At 40.5% G+C, this 19898-nt stretch overlaps 1 protein-coding gene across 1 annotated transcript; it reads left to right on the top strand.

Moving 5' to 3' along the window:
• Positions 1 to 303: 303 nt before the first annotated feature.
• Positions 304 to 11843, top strand: RAB43 (RAB43, member RAS oncogene family; the record flags this gene model as incomplete). The annotated part of the gene is made up of 3 exons (XM_082487814.1): positions 304 to 525; positions 10431 to 10614; positions 11532 to 11843. 3 exons carry the CDS (start codon positions 304 to 306, stop codon positions 11783 to 11785), a joined length of 660 nt encoding a protein of 219 aa, XP_082343940.1. The 3' UTR covers positions 11786 to 11843.
• Positions 11844 to 19898: the final 8055 nt, after the last annotated feature.

Below are 19898 nucleotides of genomic sequence, written 5' to 3'. Positions count from 1 at the left end.
GGGTCCGGCGGGAGGCTGCAGCGAGCCGGCTGCCCCCCGGCCCGACCCCGGCGGACGGCGAGGGAGGAGCGGTGCCCCAGGCGCTAGCCGAGCCTGCGCTCATCCCTGCCGCCAGCCCCGCCGCCGCCCCGCCCGCGGGCGAGCATGCCCGGGAGGCGGCGGCCGGGGCCGGGGCCGGGGCGGAGAGAGCGAGGGGCGGGCGGGAGGCGGGCCCGGCGCGGCGGGGGGCGGCAGGCGCTGCGCAGAGCCCGGCTCCCCTCGGCAGCGGCGGCGGCGGGTGGAAGGCCGGAGGGCGGCAGCGCCATGCCCGGGCCGGCAGCGCTGGGAGCAGCGGTGGGGCCCGGCCCCGACCCGGAGGAGAGCTACGACTTCCTCTTCAAGCTGGTGCTCATTGGGGACGCCAGCGTGGGCAAGACCTGCCTGGTGCAGCGCTTCAAAACCGGGGCCTTCGCCGAGCGCCAGGGCAGCACCATCGGCGTGGACTTCACCATGAAGAGCCTGGAGATCCAGGGCAAGCGGGTGAAGGTGAGCCGAGCGGCGGCCCGGGGCGGAGGCAGCGGCCGGACACCCCGCCGCTCCGGTTCCGGGGCTGGCGGAGCGGGCAGGGAGCTGCGGCTCACCCCCCGGCCCGCCCCCTACCCCCCACCCCCCGGCGCCGCGGAGCTCCGGGCCGGCACCGCCGCCGAGGTGCCGGCGGGGGCCGCAGGGCCCCGGCCCGCCTGCCGGAGGAGGCGGCGGCGGCGGTGGCGAGACGGTGGCTGGCGGCGAGCGGTGCCGCCTGCCCGGGGTGCCCCGCCCCGGGGTGTCCCGCTGCCGACTCGGCCTGCGCCGCTGCCGTGCTCGCAGGACGCGCTGTCCGGTGCCGCCCTCCCGAGCAGCCCCGGCGGGCCAGGAGGGACCCGGCGCATCTCTTAACGGGCTTGGCTACGGCAGGGCCAGCTGTGTAGCCGCAAGCCGGGCTGGTTCCCCGTTAGCACCAACCACATGAACCCCGGTAAAAGCCCCATTGCAAACCCGCACTTCGGGACACGCTGTGCCTCCCTTCCGCGGTCACTGCAGCACCCCTCTGCCATCTGGAGAGGTTTATTTACAAGCCAGAAGGAACCTCAGCTGGGCTGTCATGTTTCCACAACGGGAGGTGGAACTGGCAGATTGAGAGAAGCCAGGGGAGCGGTTGTTAAATTAGGCACATTTAAAAGTTACCTAAAGACACTTGTTTATAGGGTGTCTCAGCAAGTCCAACTTCTGTAGTTCTCAAAACAGAACAAATCAACCCTAAATTTTACTTCTGTTTTTCTTATGCTGGAGAAAATCAGCCAGTCGTTAAGAGTTAGAAAGAGGATAGGACATTTACCCGGTGGAATTATCCTGAGACTCCCAGTGGCAGAGATTCCCTACAACAGACTGGGCCTCTGACCACAGAAGCGTGATCAAACAGCAGGAAAAAAGGGCCGCAAGCACCTGCAGTTTGTAGGGGGCTGCTGGGATAAATCCCTTCACCAGCCCCCTCCAGAATGGAGCCGTACAACTATCCTCACTTATCCCCAGCGGGACAGGAAAGAACTTACAGTGGCCACTGCCTGTAAAGCTTTTGAGATGAAAGGTGACACAGAAATATGATAACTGCAGTTGAATTTTGGTCTGTGTTTACCCAAGTAGGTGTCAAAGTCCTCTATTGCCTTTTTTCATAAATTAACTTTGGTGAGCAGACTATTAAGCAAAGTTGCAGAAAATGGAAGAAAGGAAGGCTCGCATTTTTTAGGAAAAGAGGAAGATGAGCAAAGGTGTTTATTTTCTTGGCAGTATTACCCCTTTTCCTATCATGTATAGCTGGGGTTAGCCGTTCAAAAGGAAACTTAGATTTTGTCTTTGTGCTATTAGTACCCCTTCTGTCTTTCTAGCAAGTGAGCTCTTAAAAGTGGGGTTTCTCCTTTCGGTTTGAAACCTGGCTCCATTTAAATGCCAGGCACATAGAAAGTGACAAATGTGTCTGTCCCTGGTGCCAGGGGTCTCAGCCTCCGACTTCAGGAAAAGGGGAGGACTAGCCCAGGAAATAACCCAAACTTCCTAGGTGTGCCTCTTTGTACTGTCAGTACTTATACCTGAATGTTTCTGTATTAGTAGTTGGTCTGTAACAAAGCCTGTGGGTTATTTCTGAGTATTTCACAAAAAAAAAAAAAAAAAACAACACAAAAACAAGTAAGAAAATGCAAACTCTCGAGGCTCTCGTTTTCTTTGGATTGTTCTGTACTTCCACTTAGAAAAGAATTAGATGCACAGATTGAAGAAGAATATTTTAAACATTACCTTAGGTAAATTAATCCAACGTTGTTGCTGATCTACCTTACACACATTTTTGTTAGCTGCTGAGTAAGGGACACAGCTAGAATATGAAAACATTTGCTTGGAGATTTTTCATTTGGTCTGTTAAAGTGTGGGTTGTATGTGAAGTTTTAAATTCCAGTCAGGCTTTTCTACTTGGTTTGAGATTTTGGAGCAGTCCATCCAATCTAGGTAGATTTGTTCAGCATGTTATAGGAAATGGAAAACAAGGAGGCATTTTATTATACTTTTGTGAGCTCCCTTATAGAGTAGGTAAATAAATTCTTACTATCAGGTGTGCGTGTCGTGCACATTTTACAAATTTGCGTTTGCTGTAGGTCATAGCTGAAGGGCTCCTCCTAGAATCACTCTCTGAACAGATCATACGCTGACCCATTAGTAAACAAGCCTGTGCATGTGCTCTGCGGGAGATGCACTATTTCTCATTCTGTCTCAGTCACGTGAGACGTTGTTTCAAAGAGTTTCAGATAAATTGTTGATTGGGATGCCTCAAATCAAGAGATGTTCAAGACATGTTTAAAATAAAATTTGTTTGACCTCACAAAAGCACACCAGGTGATTCTCTGTGCTGCTCCAAATTCACTGGGGGTTTGTGCTACTCAAGACAGTGTCCTCATAAGGAATGCCAAGGTTTGTTTTCTTTTGAGCAAATGATGCAGGAATGAGAAAATTTCCATTTTTATAATGTTTTATAAGCTCATTTGTAGAAGTTCCTTCAGAACAATAGTGTGTACAAAAAAAGTCCCAAGGAGCCTTTAAACGCTGTTTGCTTTGCATCCCCAGTGGCCTAAGCTTCATTTCTAGTCAGGCTGAGGATAGCATTACAACACAAATGAGTGAGTACAAATGGAACACTTATTTTGAGATTGAAACAAACGTTTAAGGCTAATTGTGTTAGTGTCCCTTTCTATTTAAAACTTCAAATGTTGTCATTACTGTTACATAATGTTTCTGAAACATTTGGAGCCCAAGGATTTTAAGTCTCACTTCCCTTTGATGCATTTTTGTCAGATAATGGAAAAGCAGCATGTTGGGAAACTAAAGGTTACGGTTCTGCAAATAACTTTTTTTTTTAACTCAGGGCTTTCCTTGCATCTTAAAGCTGTATTCTTTCAAGTGTCTCAAATGCTATTTCATACACTACTGCTTCATCAGCTACTGAAGCTGACTAAACTTCATATATAAAGAGACATTAGTGCTTGAGAAAGGAGCTATTCGTGGACAGTCCTGATAACTGAAACTTTCTCTTCAGAAATAAAACAGTAAAGTGCTGGTCTCATAAGCTTTCCTAATATATGCTAACCCTGATTTGCAGACACCTACCACTGCTAGAGAGGAAGCATACATAAGCTCGTCTGTGCCATCCAGTCTTCTGTTCCTCTTCTTGTTCTTTCTTTAAGATCTCTAGTTGCAATTTGAGGTATTGTCCAGTGGGATTACACAAGCCAGTTGCCTCTGGGACAGGCTGCTGTGAGCCATGGAAGTGGCTTGGAAGTGGCACAGAGCCAGGCAGGGATTTGGCAGATCTAGCACACTGGGTTCTAATGGAACTTCAAAGTCAAAGCTACCTGTGATGACCACCTTGATTTTTATCACAAAGGCAAAATCTGAGCAGCATATATCCAGAATTTCCCCCCCTCAGCTTTATGAAATGTCTGCAGTCTATCTTCATTTAAAAAAAAAACCCTCTAGTATATGCCATTTACCAGGCTGAAATTGCGGCATACTACTCTATAAAATGCATCCTTCTTAGCTGGCTAAATCCTAGAGTACAGACTGTAGTTCCCAAAAGTTGTGGTTGTTGACTTAATGCATAGTGATTAAAGTCCTATTGATAAAATAATTACTTGTTCTTTGAGTGATAGAAAGAATCTGGCAAACAGAACAAAAGTGTTTTGCAACTGTTATGTCACTGTAAGAAAAGATATTTGTAAAACAGTGGAACTAAGATTTTACATAATGATAGGCAAGGACATTCCTAAGTCTGAGTCCATGAATTGTGGTTAGTAATAACAAAATTCCTTTTCTTTTGATGAATTTCCTCCTGTGAACTGATAAATTAATTGTGTATCTTTAATTTCTACTTTATGTTGTCATTTCATAGTGTTTTACATATACTGAATATTTTTTTCCTTTATGCTGTAGTTTTTTCTCTCTCTTACATCTTTCAGAAAGCAGTAGGGAGAGAAGAACATTTGAAAACAAACACATTCCTTTTATAACAAATACTTCTTTATGTATCACTGCCCTTTTTAATTTACAAGCTTTTTCAACCCATATGATATCAAGATTCTTGGCTTTTATTCAGGCCTTGTGGCTGTAACTATATTCCATTCAGAACGGCACAAAATGTAATGTGTCATGATCTGGCCAAATTGCAAGTAATATAAAATTATGACTTAACTGTCTTGTCTCCTGACTGTTGTATTTAATAATGCTGCTATACAAATGAAGCTATTGGTCATTACATGGAAGCAGTATTCTTTGATATCCAGAGGAAAGTGTAGCTCTCTTCTCTGTCAACTACTTTGGCACTCATAACACTAGAGCAAACAGGAATGCTGTATTCCCAGCAAACAGAAATTCCTCATTCTCCGGAAGTTTTGTAGGGAAACAGTTGAATGGAGCAGTTTAACCTAACTGTTCTGTGTATGAATATCACTTTAAATTGAAATACATTGCTGTACAGATGTTAGTTTTGTTGCTTTTGGCAAAAACTGTATAGATGCAAGATTATTTCAGTAAGTCTTTTTAGGAGCAAGTGCTGTGATTTGCCAGTGTACGGAAATACATATTATTGTTTGCCATTTGAGATGACAGGATTTAGACACAGTCAGTTGGTTAAGAATCATTTAGCACAGTCTTTGCATACACCATTTCACTACCGGGAAGTTTTATGGAAGCTGCTATATTTTGAAGATTCATAACACAAAAGTGACATTTCTATCTATGGAAAGGAAGGTACTGGCTGTAGGATGTACTTAGTTATTATTAATGCTGATTCACAAGCAAAAGTACACCTGAACTCCTGTGATACTTTAGAATAATCAGTAAAGTACTAAAATAATTATGTAGGAAATAAGGGAGGGGGAAATTATTTAACGTGTCCTGAGGCCATTTGTTAAGCATTAACCTTTGATAAACAGTATGTTTATCAATGCAAGAAGAATCTACATCAAACCATTTGATAAACTGTGCTCTTTGGTCAACCTGCCACTCACCATTTTCAATGCCTTGTCTATTTCTGTAGTTGAAAATCTGCTTTCTTTAAGCCTAATCAGACATCCCTGAATGATCTTCCAAGAGACCCACCATAAATTTTACCACCTTCTGTTTTCCTCCTTAGATCAAGTTGAAACATTCCTTGTTTCAGTTTTTCTCTGGTGTCTCTCATTGTCCCATCATGTGCCACTCTGAAGAGCCTGGCTGAGTCTTCTTCAAAACCTCCTCACAGGTACTGCAGAGCAGCTAACAGGGCACCTCAAATCCCTCTCCCATGCCGAATAAGCCTCTTTCCCTCAGACTCTTTTCACAGGGTACGTACTCCGATTAACTGACCATCTTGATGGCCCTTCACTGAACTTGCTCCAGTTCTTTGATGTCTTTCTTGTACGGGGGGCCCAAAACTGGACACTGTATTTTAGTTGGAATCTAATAAGTGCTGAATAAAGGGCAATAATCACCTCCCTTGATCTACTGGCTTCACTCCTGTCAATACAGCTCAGGATGCTGCCAGGACACACTGCTGGCTCCTATTCAGCTTGCTGTCTGCAAAGACCCCCCGGGCCTTCTCAGCACAGCTGCTCCCCAGCCAGGCAGACCCCAGCCTGCATCCTTGCAAGGGGTGCATGAGATATACTCCCCCTGCATTCTCCTTCCCAACAGGAAAAGGTGAAAAAGCAAGTATGAAAAGATGTTCAAGACTTTGTGTAATGTACTTATGGAAAGCTCCGATTCTACGGCGATTATATGGAGCCATGAAAAATCTTACAGGAGTTAATAGTTGGTTTAGCGCTTTGCTATTCAGTACCAGCCAGCATCTAAAAAATTCAAAGCGAAAAGCAGATCAAAATAACCAGCTTTTGTAAGTAAATGTGCATTCAGTAGTGACACAATCAGCACAAGAAAGGTGGCTCCTTGTCTTTGTTCACTTAGGGTATTCTGTCATATTCCTTCTGAACAATGGGTGTTTATTCTCTGTTCTGTATCCTGTCCTCATTTGTTACTAAAGACGGTCCCCCTGACGGCCTGCTACCAATCTCTTATTTCATAGGTGTTTTTTCTTAGTATCCTCAGATGAATTTAACACAATTCTCCAGCAATCCCAACTTTTCTCTGTCTTTCTTACACCAACATTGTTGCCAAAGTAATTACAAAATCAGAATTGCTTAAAAAGGTTACTAAGTGACAGACATGACTTCCATGACCTTATTTACAAAGCAGAAGCACTTAAATTGAGGAAATAAATAATTAAGAACTTTGTGTCATAGATTGCATATGCGATACGCTTATACAACGCAAAAGAATATATGATCATATCTTTTTTTGTAACCTGTGGCAAGCACGGTCCATTTGGTATTTTGATTTTAACATCTAACTTATATTGAGGGGCTTTTAAATGAGAAATATTAAGACTAAATTTTTTTCCAAAGAATTTGCAATTGTTATTTCTTGTCAAGAGTTACATACTTGTAAATATAGTTTAACAGAGAGACTATATAAAATTTTTACTATAAAATGGTGGTTTACAATTATAGTTGCGATTGGTATTTATATATAGTTGTCATGTTTCTTTTTCAATAGAATTGTCTGAAATGTATCTCTGTACACCTACTGGAGAAAATTGTGCTTACTTAGGATCAGAACATATTTTTGTAATTAGTTAAATTATTTTTTTTAATCATCCATCAGTAAGGAGCAAGTTGTTATTAGCCCCCTCAGAAGTACTTTTGCACGGTGAGCACAGTCCAAGGCAGACTGATCGGTACTAGCTGCAGCTACCAGCTCTGCATAGGTCTGCCAGAGGAGACTGCGCAAGGGCTCCTTACTTAGCTTCAGGTGAGGTTATTGGACGCCTTCACCTTCAGCAACAAGTTAAACTGAAGCAGCATATTCACGATTGGTTCAAGACAACTTTGTCATTGCTCTAAAGGATCATCGCACCTTCCTTGCTCACTGCAGTCTGCATGCTTTCAGTACTATGTGGCTGTGTAATTAGTGTTAACCCTTCAAACTAAAGGAAAAACCTTATTTTTCAGTTACATCAGTGAATTAAGCTATATGGTGAATCAGATTAACGGGTGCTAGTTTCAATGCAGGGAGAGGGCAAAGACATGCAGCTGGGATGGCAAGTCTTTGATGACAGTATTGTCCTAGTTTGGCTTAAGCAAGTCATTAAACCATGCCTGTATTTGACTGACTTTCCCTGAAACAAAGACCGAGCACTCATCTGGCTCCTTCTGGCAGCAAATGTGATGGGAACAGTGACAAACAGGTGTGTCAGTTGGTATATATGTTTGCAAAGAAAGTATCTGCTTATGGGTCTAATACATATCGTAGTCTCAGCAATGAAAGCAACACCACAACAAACGGAAGATCATGTAAAAAGCTAAATGATTCAGAGCCCTTACACGAAAGAGGAGAGACAAGTAGAGGAGCACAAACTTCAAATGCCTGAGGGAAAGAGCTTACCTGGAGGATGCAGACTGGGAGGAAGACTGCTGTTTGAGCTCCTGAGGTCAAACGTGTGGTCAGTGCTGTTCCCAGCAGGAAACTCAGGGCTTCAGCAACATTCAGTCCTGTGAACACACAGACATAAATGCTTGAGTCAAAAACATGTGGGGGTGCTGAGAGATCTTGTTGGTGATGTTTTGAGGTTGCTCTGTCACTACTGAAAGGCTGTGGAAACTGAGGAGGACCAAAGAAAGGCAAATATTGTACTCATCTTCAGAAAGGGCAAAAAATCCTGGGAACTACTGGCTGGTCAGACTTATTTTGGTCCCTGGGAAAATCATGGAGCAATTCTTCCTGGAACAATTAAGTTTTGACCCCGCTTAGAGCAGGCAGTTGGCTTTGTCACCTCCCAAAATCTGTCCCAGCCTCAATGATTCTGTGATTCTATGGAATATACTTACACAGACGTTTTCAAAATCCAGTATACAGCACAAGGCCCAAGACTAGATTGCTCAGTCACTCTGCAGGTAAATCACTTTTATTTATACCATGTGAAAAGTGTAAGCTAAAACAATTAATTTCTTTTTTTTACATTTAAGAAGTTTATAATTCTTCTGTATGCACAGAATCTCTCAGACCTCTCCCAAGAGTTGGGTAATCATCATCAGCCTTGTTTTGCATTTGACCTAATCAAGTACTGAGATTTAAAACTATGTAACAGACACAAAGGTCTAGTGGGAGACTTGACTGCAGAGATCATCATACATAAACCTGCCATGAACTTCCTTGTCTCTAGTAGTTGTCTGTTGACTGCTCTAAATAATTATCTGTTCCATTAATAATCATTGCATTGTGGTTTCCTGTTTTCCGAGTCCATTACAGTCCCTCCCCCTTCTCTGAGAAAACTCTTACCAGAACTGAGAAGTACTTTTTCATTGTATTGATTCCTTTTAAGCTGTACTTATATCATTTGGGATCTAAATGCTTGGTTAGCACAGGAAAGTGATCTGATCAGTACAGCCTTTTCCAAAGTGAAAGTTGCTGCTCAAACATGCAGCAGAGTTAGAAGATACAAACAAAATACTGATGTGCAAAATAAATGGAAAAAATATTCCATATTATTTGGTATAAAATATCACTGGTGCATTGTGTTAAGTTGTTGTCAGCTTTTTAAAATAAAGATTTTCAGAGAGAGAGGAAATAATAAATAACACTTCCACAATATGGGAAGATTAAAAAACCCAGGAGTATCTGCTTATGTCCTGTCTCAATTAAGAGGAGATGCAGAATACAAGGAATGGCACAAAAAGACAAGCAGTGGTCTCTCATTTATCATTCGGGGACAGAGAAGTTAAAGTGCAACAGGACAGAAAATATAAAATTTATAAAAGGAAATTATTTTGTTTCATTATTAATGTATATTGAAGCCAAGAGCTTTGAAAGATTCAAAAAGGATTGGAGATTTATATGGAGGATGAGAACATCCACAGTTACTTTAGATTAAAAGCTCCTGGAATATAAGCCGTCATGTTCCAGGACATTAGACAACCTGTAAAACAAGAGGATTTAAAGAGGAATTTTCCCTAGGAGCAGGATACTGTGTTTGTCCACTCTTGAGTTACTTGGCTGCTTCTTCTGGAACATCTAGTATTGGGAACTCAAACCCTGATACTAAACTCATAGTTCTTATGCTGCTGGATTTAGGCAAAAGTATGTAAGCTAAGCATTTCTTCCTGCCCACAGGTAATGTCTGTTCTGTCACCTAAAGAAGGACAGGTGACTAGACTGACTAGGTCTTTGACTGACTTTATTGAAACCTAGAATTGCTGGTACTTCTTTTATACATTCTTTTATATGCTTTAAGTATTCTTTATATATTCTTTTAATTGTCTTGTACTTCGTTATAAAACAGCATCGGTGCTCTCTGATGATACTACCACATCGTACTCCAGTTGTTACTGCCCCTGTAGCAGTACTGGCAAAACCACATCAGTAGCACAGGCATTATGCTAGTGAAAACCCACCTGTAGTTTCAGTGACACACCACAAGATGAACTGGAGTGGCTCGGCTATGGGCTAACATCTTGTTTTGCAAACTCTGCTAGAGAAGGTGACAAAGGGGTAGGGCTGGACACTCCAGTGATAATTTCATAATCTGCCACAGAAGGATGCATCAGAGCTCACCTGCAGGAACCCAGAGTGCCGCAAGGGATACAGATACGAACTTTGAGCAGCCAAGTTTGAAAAGGTTCTACATTACATCCTTAAATCATGAACAAAGAACTAGAAAAATGTGATGCCAGAATGTATTACGTATAAGGGAGATTTATAACAAGGCTATTGAGTCAAGTCCCATCTTTTGATTCAGGAAAGCTTGCTAGCCAGTGTCTCAATGTATGCTTTGTTTTATTTAGTTGCAGATCTGGGACACGGCTGGCCAGGAGAGATTCCGAACTATCACACAGAGTTATTACCGCAGCGCCAATGGAGCAATCCTAGCCTATGATATCAGCAAGAGAGGCTCTTTCCTGTCCATTCCTCGCTGGATCGAGGATGTGAGAAAGTATGCCGGTTCCAACATAGTACAATTACTGATTGGTGAGTTGAAAATGTTAACACCAAGCGCTACAGGTTACTCTACAATGTAATCTGTTGCAATAATGGTTTAAGATGCTTAGAAGTTTTATTTTTGGTTGAAGTAAGATGTATGAAACAAATCCAACTGGAAATTTTCCCAGTATTTTTTTTTTAATTAGAAAGTGCTAATTCATCAAAACAGAATGTTTTGCTTTGATTAGCTACTGTTAAGAAGTAGACAGCTTTGTATCAGAAGGCAGCTTTGAATCCTTTTTGTCTCACTTAATGGAGAACTGGGTACCCAGAATTTCCAGGTTCTGAGGCACAGCTGCTGCAGAGCTATTCTCATGATAAGGATCATAACGTTTCCAGGGCCCAGAGAAACTCCATCATATCAAGCTGATGTGTTTTGGCGAACTGGAACACCCACATACTTTAGCAGACAGGGGGGTTCGGAAGGACTTCGAGGCAATCTGGGCTTGTCAGTTCTCTGCTAGAAGTTCTGCTTCCCGGCCCCAATGTTTCTGACTCAGGTGCAGCTCTCAGGGCCTGTAGACCCACTGATACACTGTCAGTACTATCCTAGATTTCCCTAGATACCAGCAGACTGCTGCTGTTTTCACAAAATGGTTTTAGCTTTCATTTCTAGCCCATTTTTCTTCTGTTACACCACCACCCTTCAGTTACTGACTTTTTTGTTCTCTGTATGAGTCATACAGAAATACAGGTTGGAAGGGGCTCAGGAGATTATCTAGTCCAACCTCCTGCTCAAAGTGACGCTAACGTCAGGTTGGTCAGGACCTTTTCAGTCAAATTTTTAAACTCTCTAAGAATGGAAATTCTGCAGCTTCTCTGGGCAACCTGAGAACCTCCTGCTAAATACTTACTCTGACATAAATAGTCATTATAAATTACCCTGTTGTTTCTTTTTCTTCCAGGAAACAAGTCTGACCTAAGTGACCTTCGAGAGGTTCAGCTGGAAGAAGCTCAGAGTCTGGCTGAACATTACGATAATATCATCTGTGCCATAGAGACCTCTGCGAAAGACTCCAGCAATGTGGAGGAGGCTTTTGTGAAGATGGCTACAGAGCTCATGATGAGGCATGGAGGCCCTATGTTCAGTGAGAAGAATACTGACAGCATCAAGCTTGACAGTAAAGACGTTGTAGAAGGCTGGGGGTGTGGCTGCTGATATGAGCTAGGTGATATCCCTAATTTTACTGGAATTTAGATGGTGCTTCACCCTAATGCTGAGTAGCATGGTAGCCATATTCTCCTCCTCCTGTGAAACCAGCAATTTTGTAGAAGTTAGACACAATCCTGTTTGCTTTGGTGTCTTATTTTTAAAAAGGGACTCTTGAGAGGTAGTCTTAAAAGTCAAACCCTCTGAAAAACTTCCTCAACATTTGTCCCCACCATTTCTTTTCTGTAACCTTCATATAACTTTTAAAAGTGGAGGAAACAGCTTTGAACTGGTGATGTGGGGTGGGGAGACAGATGGTTGGGGAGGAGACTAATGCACACCCAAAGTTCTGAAGCGTTTAGCATGGGACTGTCGGCAAAGGAGGTCACTTTTGGAATAGGTAATCTCGACAGTGTCTCTTTATATCCTCAGCACTCCACCAATGACCAGAAAGTGACAGTGTCTTTGATAAAGGTGTTTCAACTGTGAGAATACCCAACATTTTGCTTACAGGACCAAATAGCAGTCACCTGTCCTAGGGCACATGGATTGCTAGTTAGTATTGGAATAGGCCCGGGTGGGGAAACCTTCTCTCAGGTTTTGTTATAATTTTTTTTAAGTTATCATTTTAACAAAAAGCAAAATCAGCCTGAGCAATATCACATGATTTGCTGTTAAGCAGGATTGGACCAGTTGTAGTTATTTTAAATACAGCCTTGAGAAGAGGGTAGATGCATTTCATTTGTTATTGTTTGCACAGTGATAGCCCCCTTTTCCAAGCAGGTATTTGCCCTCAGGTCTCTTAATTTCATTCCACAACTCAAGACCCGCACCACTGGAAACAGGAACTGGAGAAACCTTGAACTGACTGGTAACCGTGACCTGCCATGTGCCTAATGGTCATATACAGGGTTAATTCTGGTCATACATTTGACATTATGTTACCAGAGTGTTTATTGCTTAAGTGGCATAAGTGAATTTGGGGTTTTTTTGGTTTGTTTTTTTAAACCATCTCTTTAAATACAATCTGGGCATACAATGGGAAAGAAGACCTCAGAATAACTGAAAACTGCATGCGTTGCAACTTCTTGGTTGTAAGAAACCAGCATCTTTGTGAGCGATTCCCCCCCAACTTTGTACTCAACTGCTTCCCTCTCCCTATCACGAGTTACCAATTGCTTTTCATTTCTTGAAAACAGCCAGCAGGAAAAGTCTTTCACTGTTGATCAAAAGTCTACATTGTTAAGTAAAATAGATTTCATAATTCAACTGCATATAGTTGTCTTTCAGATTCAGCTCTGTATTACATGTTGTAGATGCAGTTGAAGTACTGAAAGCAGCAGTCCTCTCTGGATTTACACTTTCAAGCACCTTACAAAAATGGATTTGCAAAGGGAGCAGAAGCAGGATCGTTTTTGACTCTGCAGTTAAAGCAGATGTTCAGCAGTAACAAGTGATTTTTGCAATCCTGATACTTTGAAGGAGCTCATTTGAGAAAGCATCCACTTAAAGTGAAGTCACTTGTCCCTTTTGCAAATCTTGATCAAAAAGGACCTGGATTGGTTGGCCACTAGTGCTACACCAGTTTTTAGCCATTCAACATATCCAGTATCATGAAAATCAGGAAGATTTAAGAAAGGGCTAATGGATCCTAATTTCAATACTGTTCATCCTCCTACAGAACTTATTAAACCATTCTCTGATCTTTCTGTTTTTTTAAGCTATGAGGTAGATAATTGAGTTGCATATGCTTTGTAGCCTGTTTGCTTCTAATCTAAGGCATTAATTTTCAAGTTTTATAGTGGTAAGAGTGAAAAGGGCCTTAAATTTTTCGATTAGTATAGTTTTGACAATTCTAATGTTTTATATGGAAGGGCAGGTTGAGCTGCAGTACTCAGCAGTATTTTTTGGATAGTTTTCCAGGACATTCCCAGCTCTCCTACATCAAAAGATAATATGCAGTAGGTGTCCAGCAGTAGCTAGACACTGAAAATGAAAACTGTCCAAACTCTGGATTTTTTGGCGATTAGCAAACCCTGTATTCCACTCTCAGGAGAAACTATGAAGATGGTCCAAGCCAAAAACTCAGTCCTGATAACTGTTTTTCCTGCTGGTTAGATGGTCCTTAAGATACAGAATACTAGCAAGTATTTGACTTTATGTCATGACATATTATAGTTTACAGCTCTATGTCACAGTCCAGCAGTTCTGCGTGCTTGAACATGGACCCTCAGATAAGCTCAGCCTCCCACTATTTGCAGGATTAGTGCCAAATTACTTTAAGCCATGCTCATAAAGATTCACACACGTTTAAGAACAGTATTGCTACTACTCAGATTGAAATCAGTAGTTTACATAGTAATTCATCTTAAAACTGGAGCAAGATGCAAAATGAACATAAATCCTGTTTGCAATGCAGTCCGTGGATGATTGTGTTTTTACAGTAGATGGATCAATAATTCCTCATTTCTCCATTTCCTTAGTTTTGAGGTTTGTTTAGTGAAAAAGTAGAATTAGGCCAAGCACTTTACTTTTCTTTATGATTTGCCCCCATATATCTCTTAAACTAGCCTTGAAGGTGGAGACTCTGTCTGCAGGTTCCGTCTCAGTCAGAAAACATGAAATACAACATCAGTGATTTGTTCGCTGTGTTTTCAGTTATGGCTTTAACTCAGCTTTGTCCTCTAACTTTTGGCTCTGCAATGTTGTAACAAGAATAATGCAAGTTTGCATGCCCTACCTACCTGAACAAAAGGGAACAAAGAAATAGACTGAAGACCTCATTTACTTTTTCAGGTTAGTAGCAGATATGAATGACAGTGCTTGGGCTGTCAGTAGTAAAAGGCTATTTTAATTACCAAACCCTTTCTTTGTCTATTTGTAATAGCACAATACTTACTAGACAGAGAGCTTCTTGACCAGAAATAAATTAAACATTAAATGTAACTTAGAGCTTTTCACTCCCCTTATGAAGACTTCTATTAAATTTGTAATTCACACACTTAGCTATGTAATACAAGTATTAGGAGGACAATCCTGTTGGTGTAATTCCATTAATCCTATTGAAACCAAAAGGATAGCTGGGTGAAGAGAGTGCGTAGCAATAAACCTGAGGTTTAGGGGTAAAAACCTCAGTTTCAGATCTTGGGTTACAAATGTTCACTGATGTGCATCGAGTGAATAATTCAGTAGTGCATGATCAGAGTTCACAACATAAACATTTGCCAAGAAACCTGTTTACTGGCAGTTGAACATTAACAAGACTATGGTGCAGTAACTGCTTTTAAGCAGATCTCCTTGGCTGACCATGTATTTGCATTAGTATTTATCATTTATTTTTGGCAGTACCCAAAGCGTGCAAAATATTACAAAAACACAGAAGGGGACATTGATCCCTGCCCTGTAACATTTACAAGTGGAATGCAGAGGCAAATACTGAAATGAAATCATCAGCAGAATGTGGTTCCCAGGAGCATGGGCATTGTTATCGTTTGTATTGACTTTGATTTAAGCTAATTTTATCTCCACTTACTCATCCAGTCCATCACCATGGATGGAACTTGTACAAATATTTATACTAATGTAAATATAATGCCAAATAAATGTCAGCCCAGCAACCTGCTAAAATTTGCCTTGCAAAACAACTTTTAAAAAAAATGAAAAAACTTAGGAACAGAAGAAGAGCCCTAATGATTTTGTCACTCTCACTACATTGCAAAGCAGGTCACTTTTTGAGGAGAAAAACTACAGAACTAAATGAAGCCCAGCTAATAACTGCATAGATTTCTGAGAAATTCATGAAAAGTGGAGCTCTTGCTCATTTTTTTCTTTGCCTTCAAAGAAGATCATATTTAATTGAAAAATAGAGCTGATCGTCACATGCAATATACACGCGTTACTGCAGCGGTACATTACATTATGTATACGCTCACACAGTGGCACCTTTAAATAACATCAAAGTCTTTCCTTGATTTGCCCCAGTATATATTGTCCCACTAGGATTTACACCTCCGTTATTTAATCCCATAGTCCCAGCCAGTTGACCGTTTGAATGTCTTTTGCCATCTCATGCCAGTCTTCAGGGAACTGGGAGGTAATGACATCATTAGTTTCTCTTCATAGGATTGTTTTACTCAGCGTTAGAATGTAAGTCTCTTTAAATCAAGGTGAATTTATATGTTATTTCGTTCATAGATATTGTTTATCTTTACCCATCCTGCTTCTAAAACATTTATATATTAACAGACCACTGAAGTTTACCCTATTGCATTATTTTGTGTAAACAGTGTGCTGGAGAAAAATGAAGTGAGAACAATACATGCTTTGTGAAACTGAAAAATAAAGTTACTCTCCTTTTGGTGCCTTCCAGCCTTGGAGAGTGCTCAGTTTAACCCCGTCAGTCATTCTCTGTGGAAACTTCACAGAAACAAAACAGGTTACAGGCAGAGTATGCAACCAGTAAACAGGGAAAATCCAAGGAAATTGGAGTGAATGTGTACTTTTTTGTGAGAGGTGGTTCTCACATGACTCACTTTGCCCCAGTAGCTGCTGATGAGCATGTAGCTTGTATTCCCACCCTTGTGGGATAAGAAGGGAGGCAATTAAAGGGCAACAGAGCTGAGGACGTGTAGTTCTTGGTAGAATTGAAAGGAAACGAATCCCAAAGTTTAGGCAAATCACCCTAACCACTTAATTATCCTTCCTCAAATGGTACTAGGTTGTTTCATCAACTAAAATGCCTTCTAGATTTACAAATTTGGCAATAAAAGATGCACATTGTTAACCCATGTAGATTAATAGTTACATTTTATTACAGTTGTATGAAGTATAGTGTCTTCAGAGTCACAGAGTAGAGTCCTTTATAATTGGGCTGTTCTCAGATTTGACAATTCTTTTCCACGCTATAAGAAGAGATTCATAGATTTGGGAAATACTGTCTCAGTTTTATTTTTGTAGTATCTTTTGATGCTGATAATCGCACTGAGATTTCAGTTAGACAACCAGCCCCCTGGGTATCTTAGTTTTTATGGGCCACTTAGTGTTAGATTTCTTTTAACTCTATTGAATTGGTTTATAGAGCTATCTGAAGCAGCAAAAAAATCTCAGATGGAAGCACTTAATTATAATCCCCACTGCATACCTTAGGGAAAAAAAAAAAAAAAACACCCAACAAACTATTCCACAACTAGATGTTCTGATTTCACGCACAAGTTTAGCCTTCTGCATCTTTTTTATCATTTCATTTTGGTTTACTTGGAAAAGAGCAGGGTTACAAAATCAAAAAAAAACAAACCAACCCAAATGTATATTTACTGTCCATGGAATTGTTGCCAGAAGTTCGATAAAAATAGCCAGCATACTCTCCCATCCTGATCTTAAATAGCATTGTTTTAATGACTGTAATATGCTAAAATGCACTTTAAAAAATATTCTTTGAAGTACAAAAGGGTTGTGAATTTTTTTACTGTCTTTTTTTTTTTTTTTAAAGGATTTCTATTACTTGAATACTGATAAAGGCAGTTACCTGTATCACATTTGTATCGTCAGGTGTCACTGAAGACAGACCATGTCAACAATTGCCTTGTTTTTCCATACGAGTCAGTGGAAACAAGTGAACAGAATAACTTCACAAGAATGAGTCAAGTGAAGCCTGAGTAACAGTCAGGGAAGATTTTCTATTTAGTCTCATTGAATGTGGTAGGTTTAATCAATGCTTACTCAGTTCAAAGAAAATAATTTCCTTCCCAAAGGTAAAATAATACACTACACAAGTAGTTATGGGTTTTCCTGTTTGCTTTTTGTACAACAGTAATTTGACTGTTGTCTATACAGAACAAGAGTGGACTGCTAAACTAGTTAAGTGGATGGTAACATAACAGTTTAACATTTGGAGAGCTGTTAAATCGGCTTAAAGCTGTATTTAGAATCTATTTCTTCCATTATGAGGTAAAAGTAGTAAAAATATGTCTCTCCTCCAGGACACCATTTGAAAACCTTTAGAAGATCAGACACGATCCAAGATCATACATTGATAAAAATTTATGGAGGCTGTCTTTATCATTTAAAAAGTTACTCTCCATGTTTCTTTTGCACAATTACTTCAATTGAGTTATCTCCAATTCAGTTATACAACTGAACTGCTGACAGTGGTTTCTACTTTCTTTCAGCTTCAAATTTAACAGAAAAGTGAGGCTTGATCTTCCTATCACAAAGCACTAAAGGGCCACCAGATAGACTATAACCAGCAGGTTTTTGCACATCTATCAATCTCCTGCTCCTGTGATAGTTAATATCTGTAATGTGTGTATATAATACACTGCATTCTGAAATCAATCAAGTCCAGCTTTGCCATCATTCATCTGAGTAGGTAGTGTAGGTCAGGGTAAGGTATTAGGTAGGTACAGCAGCTTCACAAAGCTGCTTCTGTTTAAGCCACTTCTGTCTAAGGCGTACCTAGCCCATTCAAAATTTTCTATTACAGCTAAATTACTACAAGTGAACTACTTTATTTTCCTTTATTCATGTATATCTTTTAATGTTAAAGTCTAGACTAGGATACTAAGAACAGCAGTCACCTATTTTAAGGCTTCATAAGAACATACACCTTATCATTAACTAACCTGTAGGAGTTTAAACCTTAATTGCCCCATAAACTCACTCAGACATCTTAGAGTACACACTATTCAGATGTAATAGATAGCTAAAAGGATCCAAGTTTCTGTAAATTTTAGCTTAGAGAAAGTAACTTACATATGACCACAATTGTGGCAAGCTTGCAGTTATGATTTCTAATTGTTCAATCAATACAAAGAGCCCTTATGACACAAAGATTATCTTCTCAAGATAAAAGCAGAGGAAAACATTAAATGAAAGATTGTATTTCCTTAGAAATTGTCTTTTTAAGGCATCTGACCAACACAATCTGTATACTTCCAAAAGCCAATGTCTTTTCACTAACCACTAAGTAGCAGCCTATTACACTGCCCTGTGCCGTAGAACATGCGATGATCAACACCTGTTTTTTCTGCAATAAATTCTATGAGCTATATAGACTCATAGGAAGATGTGAGGGAATGATTTTGGGTATCTAAACTATTGTATGCGAAAACAAGGGTATAAAAGATTGTGCTTTGAACATGGCATGCAAACTTGTCTTGACAATTTGAACGTAATTTTTAAAAGTGTGTTAAGAGCTGAATTTTCAGAGACATTAAAGCTGCAGACGGATGCCTACCAATGTCTTCAAAAGCATCTAGTTACCATTGCAAAAAAGCACAAAACTTGTATGGAACTGGGTTTGCACTACAGGGAAATAGTTATAAGAAAAAAAAAAAAAAGAATGCATTCACGTGAAAGGCAGGGCATCCTAATTATTCTGTATTTTTCATGTTTATTCCCTATTTCAATGCTGTGCATAAGTAAGCATTTTTCCCTTTATAAATGGTATTAAAATAGATTATTCTAAGTGTGAAAAGTACTTTGATACTTGATGAAATAAAATGCTATATACATTTTCTTAAGAAAGTGATAATATTGATGACGAGAATAACTTTGCTAATACAGTTTGGTGGTGTAATATAAGGGATTCACCAGCTAGAGTTAAGTGGTGGAATGGCGCTACTACACATACCATTTCAAAAGCAGGGGAAGCCAATGGACGAGGTTAGACACTGTCCTGCTTGCCAGACATAAAGTAGATACACACATATATTGAGCAGAAGGTGAATTTAGTTATTTGTAACAGTTTTTAAAGATTTCTATTTTATAAGTCTGTAAGGAGAAATGCTAAAATTTTTGATAGTCAGATATGCTCAGTGCCGTCAAGCAGCTTTTCCCTCTGTTGTGCCTCACTCACTGATATCTGACAGATACAAACCCCACAGTTCTGTAGACTAGATAGCATTCAGGTGAGTCTGGCTCACACACCTGTCGGGGAGAAAATAAAAATCTCTAATTCATATTGAATTCATTCACTGCATTCCAAAATTATTTGAGGGGTTTGGATGATAACAGTGTTAAAATTATTCTGCATTTTCTAGGACAAATCTGTTGCTGTTTTTCAAGGTTTCTTCCAGAGATGCAGGCTGTACCTTTCTAATCATCAGTAACTACTTTGCTTTTA

The sequence above is a fragment of the Vanellus vanellus genome (genome assembly GCF_965231255.1).
Source record: "Vanellus vanellus genome assembly, chromosome: 9".
Lineage (NCBI taxonomy): Eukaryota > Metazoa > Chordata > Aves > Charadriiformes > Charadriidae > Vanellus > Vanellus vanellus.
Note: the sequence above shows the minus strand (reverse complement) of the source record. Positions and strands in the feature narration are given on the sequence as shown.